At 36.7% G+C, this 16,718-nt stretch overlaps 1 protein-coding gene across 3 annotated transcripts in view; it reads right to left on the bottom strand.

Annotated features, from left to right (window-relative positions):
- Positions 1 to 16,718, bottom strand: part of LOC120525240 (cohesin subunit SA-2-like) — a 200,534-nt gene that overhangs the window by 160,232 nt on the left and 23,584 nt on the right. For all 3 annotated transcript variants that reach the window (XM_039747367.1, XM_039747369.1, XM_039747368.1), the window contains exons 3-7: positions 11,165 to 11,240; positions 10,913 to 11,062; positions 9,399 to 9,495; positions 9,239 to 9,315; positions 8,898 to 9,102 (exon numbers count right to left, since the gene is read on the bottom strand). In XM_039747367.1, coding sequence (XP_039603301.1) covers positions 8,898 to 9,102; positions 9,239 to 9,315; positions 9,399 to 9,495; positions 10,913 to 11,062; positions 11,165 to 11,240 — 605 coding nt within the window. The remainder of the gene's footprint in view (positions 1 to 8,897; positions 9,103 to 9,238; positions 9,316 to 9,398; positions 9,496 to 10,912; positions 11,063 to 11,164; positions 11,241 to 16,718) is intronic.

The following is a 16,718-nucleotide window of genomic DNA, read 5'->3' as shown; positions in this document are numbered from 1 at the left end:
AGTGAAAGAAATTTGTAGCTGGAATGTTAAATTTGGAATGTAATTGTTCATAGGATGCAAAGACGTTGTCTATATAAAGATCTCTAAGCAAGTTAATTCCAAATTTTTCCAGATATTAAAACTGCATATGTTTGTGAAGGTTGAAAGAGGTGGTTCTTTGCAGGGTGCCACAGAAAGAAGCTTCTCCGTCTTAAAATGCTTTCTACATTGGTTCCAGATTCTAAGTGAGTGGAGCACAATTGGGTTATTAGTGTATTGCCGATAACGTGTGTTTATTGGAGCAGAGCAAGGAATACAAAGAAGTACTGCAGGATTTTACTTCTATTGCGGTCCATACCTGTGTATGTTCTTCTATTTGTGTCCAGGTTCTTATCGACTGTATATTTGCCCAGTAATAAAACTGGAAGTTAGGTAGAGCCATGCCGCCTTCTGCCTTTTGTCTTTGTAGGGTCGCTCTTTTGATGCGTGGATGTTTTGAATTCCAAATAAATGAGGTTATTGTTGAATCTAATTGCTTAAAGAACGATTTATTAATGTATATTGGTATGTTTTGAAATAAAAAGGAGCTTAGGAACAATATTCATCTTAACAGTGTTAATTCTTCCAGCTAGTGTGAGATGAAGGGTTGACCATCTATGCAAGTCTTGTTTAATTTTTTCCATGCAGACACGAAATTTTGTTGATATAGAGCTTTATGTTTACCCCTAGGTATTTAAACTGTTCTGCAATGATAAAAGGTAGGGTGTCTAATCTAATATTATATGCTTGAGAATTCACCGGAAAGAGTACACTTTTATTCAGATTAATTCTGAGACCAGAGAGCTTTTGAAATTCTGTGAGTGCTGCTAAGACTGCAGGCACAGAATTTTCTGGGTCCATATATACAGTACCATGTCATCTGCATATAATGAGATTTTCTGTTCCAGTCCTTCTCTGCTAATCCCCTTTATCTGATCAGTATTTCGACAATGTATTGCCAGTGGTTCAATGGCAATTGCAAACAGCAGTGGTGACAAAGGGCATCCTTGTCTTGTGCCACGCTCTAGTTTAAAGTAGTCTGAGCAAATGTTATTGATGCAAACTGAAGCTTCTGGGTTAGTATACAGTAATTTAATCCATGCACAAATGTTCGGGCCAAACCCAAACTTCTCCAAAATAGTAAAAAGGTATTTCCATTCAATCATGTCGAATGCTTTTTCTGCATCCAATGATAATAATATTTCTGGGGTGTTTGATTTAGTTGGTGAGTATATTACATTAAACAGGCGTGAAGATTTGAAGATAAGTGTCGGCCCCTAATAAATCCAGTTTGGTCTTGTGATATTACGAGGGAGCACTTTCTCCATCCTTCTAGCTATGATTTTAGAGAGTATTTTAACGTGTTATTCAGAAGTGAAATTGGTCTGTATGATGCACATTGTAATAAGTCCTTATTTTGTTTTGGAAAGACAGTGATTAGTGCTTGGCGAAAGGTTTGTGGAAGAGATTGGTTATCTCTGGCTTCTGTAAATGTTGCTAATAGGAGGGAGCTAGCTGAGCGGAGAATTTCTTGTAAAACTCTGCAGGGTAGCCGTCAGGGCCTGCTGCTTTTCCACCTTGGAGTGACTTTATAGCATCCAGTAATTCTGATAATGACAGAGGTTTATCGAGTTCCTCCACACTAAAAGCGTCAATTTGTGGTATCTGTAATGTATCCAGAAATGCATTAGATTGTATATTGTCTTCTTTAAACTCAGTAGTATATAGGGATTTATAGTAGTCTCTAAAAGTGTACATTATATTTTTGTGTTCTATGATTTTATCTCCGTTCGTGTTAGTGATTACCGAGATTGCGCTTGCATATCTTGCTTGTGAATTTGTTGCGCTAAAAGCTTATTAGCTTTCTCCATGTTCATAATAATGATGTCTGGATTTGTAAATTAGTTGTTCAGTTTCTTTAGTTGTCAAGAGGTTTAATTCTGAATGTAGAGCCTGCCTCCTCTTATGTAGAGTCTCGCTTGGTAGTCTGGCATGTTCTTCATCTATTTTAGTAATTTCGCTTTTTATCTCTGCTACTTTCTTCGCTTCGGATTTATTTCTGTGGGAAAGATCTATACTAATAAAAGGCAAAGCCCTCACTCACTCACTCATCACTAATTCTCCAACTTCCCGTGTGGGTGGAAGGCTGAAATTTGGCAGGTTCATTCCTTACAGCTTCCTTACAAAAGTTGGGCAGGTTTTATATCGAAATTCTACGCGTAATGGTCATAACTGGAAGCTGTTTTCTCCATTTACTGTAATGGAGATGAGCTTGAACGCCGTGGCGGAGTTTCGTGTGACATCATCACGCTGCCCACGTAATCACGCAGTACATAGAAAACCAGGAAGACCTCCAAAAAGCACTGAAGAAAACATGCATTATATAATTGAGAAGGCAGCGAAACAATAAGAAGCGAGCGAGTGACATATACAACCATGTTCATGAGTTCTGCTACACTTTAAATTAAGTTCATAGACAGGCTGCCGCTGGCGTTTGTAATTTAGTGCCTGCCCATATAAGGCCGTCCGTCAGCGGCAATCCAATAGCAAACTCCCACTAAATATTCACGGGTGAAGGACTGTGTTTATGGAGAGGAAGATGAGATGGTCAGGGTGGTGTTTGACACAAACTCAGCGAAACTGCGAGAGAAAGTTTTAAGTGCCAGGACTAAGGTAACATTAAATACAGCCACGGACATAGCACGAGATGGCACCAGCACAGCTGGGAACCTTCGATGCATGTACACCGAGTGGCTCACATGAACTGACGCAGTGCACAGATAAAAGGCAACAGTTCCAAAGAGCGCTGAACAAAACCGAATTACACAATTGAAAAGGCAGCAAAAAATATGAAGCGTCTGATAAGCATATTCATAAATCCAGCTACTGCGGAAACAAAGCACACGGTGGAAAAAGTCAATGTCCCGCTAAAGGAAGACAGTGTAAAAAAACCCGTGCATGCAGTGTGTCAGGTCTCAGATAAAGTAGAAGGCGAGCTGTTTATTGATGCAGTAAGAAACGAATCGATGAAAGAAACCTGTCATCTTTACAACGATTGACAAACACGGAATGTAACTTGAACACAACACATCCTACAAATACGACCTGATTGAAAGAAATAATGATAATCAAATCCTTGATGACAGCAACACTCAGTAACACTCACAAAACAAATACTGTATATTGACAGTCATGTTACGTTATTTTAAAATGTTCCCTTTTCTTTTTCTAGCTTTTTTAACACACTACTTCTCCGCTGCGATACGCGGATATATATATATATGTATATATATATATCCCGATCTACATACTCGAATAATGGATACTTTATTCGCCATCAATGATTGTTTTGGTAAAGCCATACTCAGTGTATTCATTAGATGAACGGTAAAAAAGTAAGAGCGAGGGAGGATGCAGGCTGTAGTGCTTGGCTCAACTCTATCTGAATTGCGCGATCACATTTGAAAAAATATATCTTTTCAAGTTCTATTTAGTCCATATTTGTCAAACTCAAGGGCCACGGGCCACATCCGCCCGGCGTAATTATATCCGCCCCGAGATCATTTTATATACTGTATTATTGTTATTAATGGCCCAGGTATATGAAGCGCTGGTAACACAATAAACTACAGATCCCATAATGCAGCGCTTCAGCTGCCTTGCCGAACACTTACCGCGTTAATCAAGTCTAGCTTATGATGCTGCAAGTTATTGAAGCTAGCTCACACGATGCTGAGAGAAAAGTTGATTCTGAAAATAGAGCCTTTAAAACCGATGGGAGGCTGAGTATATGTTTACTGAACCCGTGTGTCTCATTTGTGGAGCTAATGTGGCTGTAATTACAGAATTTAATCTAAGACGGCACTATGAGACAAAACATCAGGGTAACCTGAATGCAATGCAGAAGATACAGAAAGCAGAATAATTAAATAAGAATCTGACACTTCAGCGGACGTTTTACCGTGCACAATCACAAAGTGATTTCAAGTGAAGCTGCTTTTATGGGAGACACAAATGCACCAGTGCACCTTGCCCCACTTTCCCTGTTGCCAAGTAATGTTAAACCAAGTCGTCACTACGGTGTTCCCAAATACGCACTTTGCTGATAAACTGAGCGCACTGAGTTTGCACGGCGCTTTGGTGACTTTGAAGAACAAAAAAAGTCCGTCTACATGCGGCTCGAACCTTGTGCATGTTTGGTAGCACATATCTGTGTGAGAAGCTCTTCTCAGTGATAAAGACTAACAAAACAGCACACAGGAGTCGCCTCACTGATGAGCACCTGCAATCCATCCTGAGAATCTCCACAACACAGAACCTCACACCAAACAGAAACGAACCTGTGGCCAAAAAAGATGCCAGGCGTCCAGCTCTAAAATGACATATGAGCAAAGACAACTGAATGATTTGATTTGTTATTGCTGAAAGGAACACATTTTATTTATATTTCCAGGTTTTGTTATGCAGCATGTTCATATTTGAATTTGTATAATTTTGACAGGATATATTTTTATGGAGAGCAAAATCTTTTGGGATATTTAAAATCTAAGTTTATTTTTATATAAAATTACATAAGAGTAAAGAAATTTGAATGTTTGTTCTTTTAATGTTTACTTTATTTCTAACTTGTATAATTTAGACAGGATATATTTTTATGGAGAGCAAAATATTATAAGTTGTTTAAGGTTTGAGTTGATTTATTCAGGAATAATATTCCTGTCTGTTTTTACCATTCCTACCAAAGATATTTCTGTCGACTAAATAAAAATTCCTTCTATTTAAAATTTAAATAGAACTTGAACAAATCGATAGTTCATAATATCCACGCAGACTTGCACGTAAGAGCGGAGTTATCCATTTTAACAAGCAGCGTATTGCACTGATCTGAAATAGCTGTGTGTGTATATATATGTATGTATATATATATATATATATATATATATATATATATGTGTGTGTGTATGTATATGTATATATGTAGATATATATATATAGATATATATATATATATATAGATATAGATATAGATATAGATATAGATATGACAACAACACTCATCACTCACAACAGTGACAAAACAATTACATTGACAATCATGTTACGTTATTTTCAAAATGTTTCCTTTTCTTTTCATTGCTTCTTTAACACACTACTTCTCCGCTGCGAAGCGCGGGTATTTTGCTAGTATGAGATAATCTGTCCTCTTAAGAAGGCCTTAAGAGTTACCCAGAGTATTCCTGCAGAGATCTCAGGGGATGTATTTGTCTCTAGAAAGAATTCGATTTGTTTGGATATAAATTCAGTACAATTCTCGTCAGCTAATAGAAGCGGGTTGAGGTGCCATCTGCGGGGTGAGTGTATGGGGCTTAGTAATTTCAGCTCCAAGATCATCGGAGCATGGTCTGAAATAACAATAGCATCGTATTTACAAGATTTAATCTTAGGCAAGAAGTTATTATCTATAAAGAAGTAATCAATCCTTGAGTAGCAATGATGTACTGGTGAGTAGAAAGAATATGTTCTTGAATTTGGGTTTAAAAACCTCCAGGGATCTGATAAGTTGTGATCAGTTATAAACTTTGTAATTATCTTTGCGGTGTTAGTTGCCGTTCCCCTGTGGAGGAAGTCTTATCTAAAAGTGGATTTAAAACACAATTAAAGTCCCCAGCCATTATAAGTTTATGAGTGTTCAGATTGGGAATGGATGCAAATAAATTTTGTATAAATTCCTTATCATCAACATTAGGTGCATAAACATTTATCAAAATCATTTTACAGTTAGATAAGTCTCCCATGACCATCACATATCTCCCTTCAGGATCCAATACTACATCTGATGCTACAAATAGTACTGTTCTATGTATGAGAATTCCCACCCCTCTAGTTTTCTTTGTAAAACTAGAATGGAACATTTGGCCAGTCCAGTTTTTGCAGCCGGAACTGATCCTTACTTAGTAAGTGGGTTTCCTGTAAAAATACTATTTTAGCATTTAGACCTGTTAGGTGAGAAAGTACTTTCTTTCTCTTTAATTCGTGATTCAGGCCTTTAACATTCCAGCTTACGGTTAACTGTCCCATCATGGAGACACTGATTCTGAGTTTTTGATGTCATTTTATAGTCTTAACTGGAAGTGAAATAGTTTAGGTCTTAATTTCCTATTCCCCAAGAGTTGTTGCCATGCAGCTTATTATTACGTTGATAGTTATAATTATAAAGATTGAGATGATAGATTAGGTATAGATCAAGCCTGCTCTCTTTCTCTTCCCCTTAACCCCCACCCTCCTTTTTGCCTCCCCAAGTGAGGCTAAAACCCACATCACGCAGTCCCAGTCCTCTGACATACCCAGAGACAGAGCACGCCCAAAGCACATCAAGCCCCGATACAGTGGCGCTTTAGGTTAAAAGATAGAGATATCTGTTACCAATATAGTCTTTAAAAGAGGGAAAAAAAAAAAAAAGAATTTTGCACATATATATAATCTTCAGCAATTTTAGTGCATTAAGATGATACCTCCAGATAATAAACCCAGGTGATGGTGTTAAAGATGTGTCCAAAATAAGCATAACAAGTCTTAATGCAGTAATAGCAATAACAGTAAACCAAGGGTATGATATTGAACAGTCTCATTTAGGGTACACATGAAATAATTAGAAAAGAAAAAGAAAAAAAAAAAAAGGAGGAAAACGTAATTAAGCACAATAAAACAAACATTTAGCGCCCTAGTAATACTAAGTAATAAGTAATAATAAGAATATATGAGAATATATGCTGATAAAAAACCCGTATTTTAAAACAAATAGATCAGACAGTAGATTATTAATCCTAGCATTATCATTTACCGCCATGACTCACAATTATGTATCAGAATAGTCCCGGGATCAGCTTTCTTAATTCATTTTCTGCTTCTTCCTTGCTAGCGAAGACATAGAATTGACCCTGCCATTCCACTTTCAGTTTTGCCGGATACAGGAGGCTGTATTTGACACTGGCTTGCCGTAGCCGCTGTTTAATATTATAGAAGGCTGCGCTTAATAGCTGTTGCTGGAGAGAAGTCAGGGAAGATACGAATGTGGCTATTTTCATATATAATATCTTCCTTTATTCTGAGGAGTGCCATCACCTCTAACTTAAATGATAATCGTTCAAAATGAACTATAAAAGATCTTGGTCGAGGTCTGACGGTGTTTGATCCGCTGTAAGCGCTGCTATCTCAGATTCTGCTTTAAAGTCGCCCGATTATTTTAGAAAAAGTTCAGCTGCGAATTTCACAGGGTTTGAACTTTCGATTCTCCGCAGACCTTCAATTCTGACATTATACCTTCTACTCCCATCTTCTAAAGCAGCCAGTCTGTCTCCAAGTTTTTCTCTGAGTTTTTTACATTCCAAACTGACATTTACTGCTCTTTCCTCGGCACTGGCAGCTGAATGTTCGGCCATTTCGATCCGATTCGTGAATGTCTCATTAAGATGCTCCAATTGATCAGCAAGCGTGCTCAGTTTAACCGAGTTTTTCTGAATGCGCTCTTCAATTTTACCCAGCACCTGTCGAAGTTCAAGTTGTACCTCTTGACGCAGCCTTTCATTTGCCTGTTGGATTTCCTGTCGCAGCCATTCATTGGCCTGTTTCATCTCCTGTTTCTGTCTCTCATGTGCCTTTGCCGTTGCTTTCTCATTAGCCTTCTCGCTTTTATTTATATCTTGCGTGAGCTCAGCGAGCAACACTTTCAGTTCAGATAGCTCAATTGTGCCTTCTTGTACCGTAGATGAAGCAGCAGACTCTGCTGAAGCCGGTGTCCCCGCTGCTCCAGTCCCACGTAATTGCGTAACTGAAGCCGCGGACCTCCCGGCCTTTTCCAGTTTCAGGTAATCCTCTCCAATCGGCGAGCTATCCACATCTGCACTCACGACGCACCTTCGCTCCCCTTTTCGCTCTCAGCCGGCGACGATGTAGCGGACCGTGGTCCCGAGGAGTCTGTACTTTCACCCATCTGATCCAGGTCCGTCTCTGAGAGGCCGTATCTCGAGCTAGGGCTTGCTGATCGTAGCTTGATGTAGCTTTAGTCTTCGATTCTTTCGGACCCCCCTTCTTGTTGGCTATGTTTATATGTATTTACATATACTGTAGCAGTCCCAATCGGGTTGAATAAATACAGGATATCTCAGAATAATAAGCAAATAATATGAAAAATAGCACCACTGCTAGCGGAGCTCCACTTCAGACGTCCATCTCACGCATCGAACGAGACCATATATAAATGGGGTGAATTCTTATTCAATCAGTTATTTTATATTTCTAATTAATTTTCATCACTTTGCAGAGATCTTTCATTTTGACATTAAAGAGACTTTTTTCTGTTGATCAGTGTATAATAAAATCCACTGATTCAATGTTGTATGATAATAAAATGTGAACACTTCAAGGGTGCGAATACCTTTTCTAGGCAAATGATCTAAATTTCAGAACAAAGTAGTATAATAGTAACTGTGCTTTACATGGCTAGTCCTCCTTGGTTTTTCCTTATAAGAGGATGAACAAGTAGTTGAGGCATTAAATAAGCATCTCATTTGAACCATATAACAATTATGAAGCCAATTACTGGGGTTTTTGTAGCTCAGAAAAACCAAGTATACTGTATAAAGCCTTGTTCTTCAAACAAACTAAGCAAGCATAAAATACAACAGCTGAAGGCAATGTTCTTTAAGATACAGGCTAGTCTAAACTACATTCAAAGCTCCTCTCAATGTAATGGAGAAAAATAACAGTTAATGCACTTACTACGCTACAAAACATATGTATATATTTGCACACTCTCCGATACACACTTCTCTGACATAAAAATTTTTTTTGGGCGACAAAAAGTTTTAAACTTCACTAACCTGCCAAGGTCCCAGTGTGTCGAAATGCTCGAATTTGGGAATCTGAAAGTCCAGTGAGGAAGGGGATCACAGAGTCCATCAGGCCATCATCATACAAGATGCTATTCTGGCAGCGTTGTACTAGTATGCTTAGAAACTCGCTCATATTTGCACCAAACTTTTTCCATTCAGGGGTGCTCATGGACAAGGGATAACAGGATGAATCCTATGGAAAGGATATGACCCATTAGCAACACCTCAAAATGTACTACACTTTGTCAATGGCATCATCATGGAAAATGCCTGTAGCTTCTGTTGATAATTTAGCCATTAGCGATCTCAATTCCTCCTAGCTCTCTCACCTTCTTGAACTCCTTGGTTAGTTGATTAATAATCTGTGCATTTTGCAGGTCTTTGAACAACTCTGGTGTCACGACACCTAAAATGAAAAAGAAAGGAATGACAAGGGAAGTTATAGTTCAGACAGATTAACATAATTGCACATTCATAGTGTAAAGATACCTTTGCACCCGCAGCAATGAATGATGAAGTTTATGAGCTCCAGCAGACCTAGTTTTCTCTCTGTCTTGTATCTGTCTATCCAATCATCCACCACCACCTAAGAAAAATGCAATATTTAAAACTAAAAGTGAAACTAAATTGTGAAAGGGTGGCAGATTCTTTGGAAAATTATCAGAATAACTGTATGCTAGGTCATGTAATTGTGGCACAGAACAGCATAAACAAAAGCATCTTCTTCATTTGATATGAAAGATATGAATCACAAAGCTCACACTTTAAAATGAGAGTCAAAGTAACCTCAAAGCAGCCCTGCCTAACGTGCATGCAGACAGGAATTTGGAATTAAACAGATGGTCCCAATATAAGGAGAACAGTGGAGAGAATCGCAGAGTCGTTTTGGGTGTTCAAATTAGCAGGTTTGAACCAGCAACATCACTTTGGACTTGCTGACCTCATATCAATTATATCAATAATGCAAAAAATCAAAAATAAGTTCTGGATTTGCAAAAGTGTGTCTTCTTGAGTAATTACTTTATCTTTAAATATTAATGTATTCAATACAACTCAAATAAACTAATCTCTATGGAAGAGCTAGGACCCACTATCAAATAATTTAACTTTATTGCAAAACTGTGACTACTTAGATATTACTATGTCATAAGATTCTGACAGTATGTTTGGGTAAAGATTATATCATTTTGAGTGAAATGCCCCAAAACACTTTAGGTTACTTACCTGCATATGCGCCAACTAACTACAGTATATTTTTATTTAACATAACAATGCTGTGAGAATGCAGAGATTACATTAAACTATATGCTATTCAAATAATAATCCCTTCCATCAGGCTGCATTCTTATTAGCTGTACTGGGTGTTGTGGCATTCACAAAACCTGTGTAGAATCAGACAATATATACAGACATGACCCATATGCAGGTAAATACTGCCAAGCATTCAGGCACATAAACACAGGTGAAATCTCATGACATGATATTTGATAAACATTAGGAGGTACTGTATCAAAAAGTTAAAACTGAGATTGCAAGTCACAATGCAAAAAGCAAGCAAAAATAATGAAGTACATTTTTAGCATTTTCCTTTTTTGATAAAAATAGACTCCCATATTAAATATGTTAATAGGAAGGAAAACCCAAAAAATAATGATTTCCCTTCAAAACTGACAATGCTGTATTTAAATATACATGTTAAAAGTAGATTAAAATAAACATATTTCAATGTTTTTCAAAATAAGAAGTCAAAACGTTTGTTATTTTTACACATAATGAATACATTCAAAACAAGTTAAATTATGCAACAATAAAAATTACATGATATCATTAAATATTTCATGTACTTTCAAAACTGTGCAGAGTTCCTGGAGATGGTAGCAGTCATTTTATTAAATACAGATTTTCAAATTTTCCCTAAAGGACATCCTATTCTGGCTAGAAAATTGGTGTCTATCATGGTCTCACAAGAATCCTCACTAAATAGACCATTAAGGATCTTTTACCACCATAGCAGTTCTTGATGTTTTCACTGCTTCAAACAGGCTGTCCATGCATAACTCTGACCGTTCCAAGCTGCTAACAGCCAAAGCAACATCAGATACTGGAGATGTATTATGACTTTCAGCATTGCCATGGCGTGCCCGCTTGGGTGACTGTTAAAAAGAAGAAAAAGAAAAAAAAAAAAATGTAATATGAAAATGAAAAAACTAAAAAAAAAAACACTTGTTACATTTGGTACATACTGTTTTGCTTACCGTAGGCCCTGGACTGGATGCCAATTTCAACAGCCTCCCTCTGGGGTTGATTGCATGATCCATTTCAGACTTCTCACTATAAGCACAACTCAAGTTAAAACCTTTAACATTATAGTTAAAAATGTAATAATTCATCATCAATTAAAAAGCCAGAAAAAAAGATTCAATATCAAGACAGAAGTTTAAAGAAAATAAAAAATGACTGACTTGTTTAGCACAGACAAAAAAAAAAAATGTGCCTGTCACCAGAAGATAAATTATGTTCTTGCATTTATTTGCCTCAATTATTTATCTCCCTTTTATCACTATCTCCATATACAGTTCTGGAGACAAAGTCATGAAACTCTTTGGAGGTTGAAGAAAAAAAAAAAAATCAGGAGTGGTCTCCCCTAGACTTTCTCATATACTCAGATATGGGGATGGATATTTGAGGAGTAAACCGCAAGACAATGATTATATTTAATATTATGTACATTAAAGAACCATCAACAAAAAATCAATAAATATTGAACAATTATTATTATCAGACTAAAGCTGAATAAATCAGACTCTGCAGCTGCATGAATAAAAGGTAAAGTACCACTTCCGGTTAGTGGAAATATCCCTAAATTTGATAGAAATGCACGTTTTGTACCTAATACTTGTATACCAAAATTTGTCTGACCTAAGTGAAAGCATTCTCAAGTTATCGTATTTACACACGCAAACAGAAGCACAGACATAATTCCAAAAATTGTATTTTCAGACTCATGGAGGTCTAAAACATCAAGATTCATCAAAATCTCTAAATTGTGCTACTGCCTATTCCTCACTACAAAAACATCCACCAATGTAGTATAATACTGTATGTGTTCCATTAGTCTTTAAAAAGAATATTTGTGAAGTAGCTGTAGAGTTCAGAGTTAACGTTTGCAGCGCCCCATGCAATGCACATTTCTGTGTTATGTGCCATTTGGTATGGGATTCATAAAAGCAGTACTAATGTTTGTGATCTGCTATCTATTGCAATGACAATGGCAATGCATTTTGTTACTAAAAATGTTTGTGAGAATGCCATGGTTCGGAATGACAGAAGAACAGCAACCATACAGACACATTATTTTATTAAGATAGACAACCGATTACCTTGCTCACTACCGAGTGGTTTGTCCACACATTTACACCAACATAAATATTCTGCTACAAACTCACTATAGTATATAATTACTTCACTAGTAATGTTTACTTGAGGACAGCTCTTTATTTTAAGACGTCTCCAGAAATCCCTTGTTATTCCTCAGTCTTCTATTATCAAAAATTGAACAGCAAGAGGAAAGGAAAAAAAAAAAAACACACACACAAAAAAAAAAATAAATAAAGACATTTTTACCTTAAAAAACTTGGTACAAATAAATTTTCAGTTCAGTAAGAAACAAAAAACATTTTACTTTAAACCTTTTTTTTACAACTGTCTTTATGTGTTTCAGGATATCACCACAGAAACTTTAGTTTTGTACCAATGGAAATTGTTTTTTTTTTTTTTTTCCTTTTTCCAAATAACGGAGTACAAAGTGATGTTCAAAATCCTGTGCCCATGTGGTTTTACACATTTCATTTTGGGGGCACTGCGTATTGGCAATGTTCTTTCTCACGCAGGAGAATGAGTCTATTAAGTTGGTTGGCTATACATAATGATCTTTATGTGGGACCTACATACACTACAGTAATATAAAGCACTTTTCAAATATAACTATATTGCAAATAAAGATCTGGAAATATTTATAAGGCAGAAACACAAATAACAGAAAATAATAAAAATACAGCTAAGAAAAAAAAATTAAATTAAACGAATTAAAGACAAGTTTAAAAAAAAATAAATAAATAAATACTGCATGTTTTAAGGTGCACAGGGCTAAGGACATGCATATTAGGTGAACACGCGTTGCAAAATTGGCTTTAATTTGTGTTTGTGCAAGTGTGTTCCCCCTACAACGGACAGGCGCTCTCACCAGACTTTTCCTGCCTTGCACACGAAGGTTGACGGAATTCGCTCAATCTTCTCCAAGACCATGCTCAGGATAAGCGGGTTGGGGAATGGATGGGCACAGGTTTTAAGGGCTTTATTTTTTTTTTTTTTTTTTAAGCAAAATTAACTCGCTACCAGTTAATGTCAAGAGACATTAACAGACTAGGGTTATAATAGAAATATGATTCCCCACATTTCAGTCTAAAGCGGAGACTGACCAAGAGTCATATCATTATGGTAGGGAAAAGCTAAACCATTAAGGAAACAATACATTGGTTCTAGGTCAACATGATAGGACAAAGTGTTCCTTTGCTCGATCATTCTATTGATCTTAAAAGGGCCAGGTCTCCAATGCAGCTACAGAAGCACTCTGCCTTCTTACAACAACAACAACATTTATGTATATAGCACATTTTCATACAAAAAGTAGCTCAAAGTGCTTTACATAATGAAGAATAGAAAAATAAAAGACACAGTAAGCAAATAAAATAAGTCAACATTAATTAACATAGAATAAGAGTAAGGTCCAATGGCCAGGGTTGACAAAAAAAACAAAAAAAAACTCCAGACAGCTAGAGAAAAAAATAAAATCTGTAGGGATTCCAGACCATTAGACTGCCCAGTCCCCTCTGGGCATTCTACCTAACATTAATGAAACAGTCCTCTTTGGATTTAGGGTTCTCAGGAAGGACTTGATGATGATGGTCATGTAGACTTCTGGCTTTTAATCCATCCATCATTGTTGGAGCATCATGATGCTTTGAGTAGGTGGTGGTGGCACAGGCCACCACCACAAAGAAACCGGAAAAAGAAACAGAAGAGAGTAGGGGTCAGTACGGATTTTAGAGCCACCATGAATAGTTATGTTGATGAATTGAACATACAGAGTATCAGGATTAAGTTAAAGGGAAGTTATGAAAAGGCCATGTTAAAGTAATGTGTTTTTAGCAGTTTTTTTTTTTAAAAGTGCTCTACTGTATTAGCCTGGCGAATTCCTATTGGCAGGCTATTCCAGATTTTTTGTGCATAACAGCAGAAGGCCGCCTCACCACTTCTTTTAAGTTTTGGTCTTGGAATTCTAAAGAAGTACTCATTTGAGGATCTAAGGTTATGATTTGGAATATAAGGTGTCAGACATTCCGATATATAAGATGGGGCGAGATTATTTAAAGCTTTATAAACCATAAGCAGAATTTTAAAGTCAATCCTGAATGACACAGGTAACCAGTGTAGTGACATCAAAACTGGAGAAATGTGATCAGATTTTCTTTTCCTAGTTAGGATTCTAGCAGCTGCATTCTGCACTTGGTGCAACACGATTTATGTCTTTTTTGGGTAGTCCTGAGAGGAGTGCGTTACAGTAATCTAGTCAAATGAAAACAAACGCGTGAATTAATCTCTCAGCATCTTTCAATGATATAAGAGGTCTAACTTTAGCTATGTTTCTGAAGTGAAAAAATGCTGTCCTAGTGATCTGATTAATATGTGATTTAAAATTCAGATTACAGTCAACAATTACCCCTAAGCTTTTTACCTCCGTCTTGACCTTTAATTCTAATGTATCCAGTTTATTTCTAATAGCCTCATTGTATTCATTATTGCCAATCACTAAGATTTCAGTTTTCTCTTTATTTAACTTGAGAAAGTTACTATTCATCCATTCTGAGAAGTCAGACATTGTGGTAGTGAATCAAGAGAATCAGGGTCATCAGGTGCTATTGATAAGTACAACTGTGTGTTATCAGCATAGCTGTGGTAGGTCACTTTGTGCCATGAGATAATCTGACCTAATGGAAGCATATAGATTGAGAATAACAGTGGACCCAGGATACAACCATGTGGAACACCATATTGAATATCATGTGTTCTTAGCTTTTCAATGACCTTTCATCATCTTCTTTCGGCTGCTCCCGTTAGAGGTCGCAACAGCGGATCATCTTTTTCCAAATCTAGACTGAAACATGAAATTTTGGCTGTAGACCCCAATTCAGGGTCTCTGCCACCCTAGCTACATGTTAGTCTTGCACCCTGTAACCCTTTACATTTGTACCCAAGCAGTTAGTAGCCTAGGAAGGTGTTGGATCTCCACAGCAATCTACCAACTAGCAATTCCTTTCAAAGAGGAAAATAACTCATTCTCTTCTATTAGACAATAGCAATTCCTTTCAAAGATGAAAATAACTCATTCTCTTCTGTTACAGACAATGTCCTGTTCCTTGGCAATTGAGCAACGGCCTCCTGCCATTTCTTGACAATTTTATCCAAAGATGGTAGCAACAGAAAGTTGTAATTGGTTAGCAATGGTTAATGAACCCTTGTGCCACCCATGTCTGCTCGATCCACACACAAATAACAAACAAGAAAGTAACAAAGTTTGAGTTCAACTTTGTAATTAAAAGAAATAAGCACTTAAAATTTTTGGAGAGGAACCATAAATCAGTTTCACTGCTGGTTTTCTAATACTCAACTCAACATACTTTATTCTCCTGTCTTTTATTAAATGTTGAAAGCTTACATGCAAATCCTTAAAATGTACTTTGCAAATGTACTACTTGACACTACTGTATGTTACTGTACTAATTTTGAAAAGTTAACTTATTAATGTTTCACTTTTTGAAGAGCTACTAAAGTGATGCAACATCATACAACATGCATAAATCAGCTGAGCCTGTGTATCTCTGATGTCCTTTTTTGTTTCCATTTCCTAAGTGTTTCATTTAACAAAAACCAAACTCCATTTTTGATAAAAGCACAAGGCATTAGAGTACATTCACATTCCTCTAAGATAAGAGGAAACTGGAATTTTTCTTCCTCTTTTTGCTGGTGTCCAGGTTGCAAACACCAAACATTATTGCAGTCAAAAAGATCCTCATTTGACCACTCACCACAGAGAAAAAGGTTTGCAGGGTTTCAGTTGGTAAAGTATTTGTTAAAGGCACAGTGGTGTGGGTCATGACAGAATAAAATAGGAAATAAGGAGAAGAGTATGGTACTTGAGAGATAGGCAAGTAAACTATTTACTCCACTGTACAAATAAGACATTCTTCTGTGAAAATATACCCAAAGATTCCGCTTATGCTAATTGAAAACACAAGTTACCACTCTTTAGTGTGTGTTTTAGTCAAATAATAAACACACAATTATTACACCTTGGAGTCTTTGACATTCTAGTTTAAAAATTGATTCGATTGATGCCAGGAAAGTACTTTTCTGCTATAATAGTTAAAATAGCCATTAATATTACTTTAAAGTTAAAAATAACTAAACACTTATTCTGAACCTAGTTATGCAGTCATTGTTGCACCCTTATTTAGGGCAACTTACAATATCAGGTAGGTTAACGGACTTGCTAGTGTGTCATAAAGAGGATATGCAGCATTGCTCATGATGGCCTTTAATTTTGGCTTCATTCTCTCATACGCTACTACCTCCGGCAGGTCAAAAGTATGTTCTATAACTGAGGCTGCATTTTTAACCAGCTTCTTGGTTCAGTGGGCCTCTCTTGATATTACCAGTATATCACAGCATTGCTGTGATGGGAAATCACAG

Source organism: Polypterus senegalus, chromosome 3 (assembly GCF_016835505.1).
Source record: "Polypterus senegalus isolate Bchr_013 chromosome 3, ASM1683550v1, whole genome shotgun sequence".
Classification (NCBI taxonomy): domain Eukaryota; kingdom Metazoa; phylum Chordata; class Cladistia; order Polypteriformes; family Polypteridae; genus Polypterus; species Polypterus senegalus.
The sequence above is the reverse complement of the archived record's forward strand: the minus strand, read 5'-3'. Positions and strand labels throughout refer to the sequence as shown.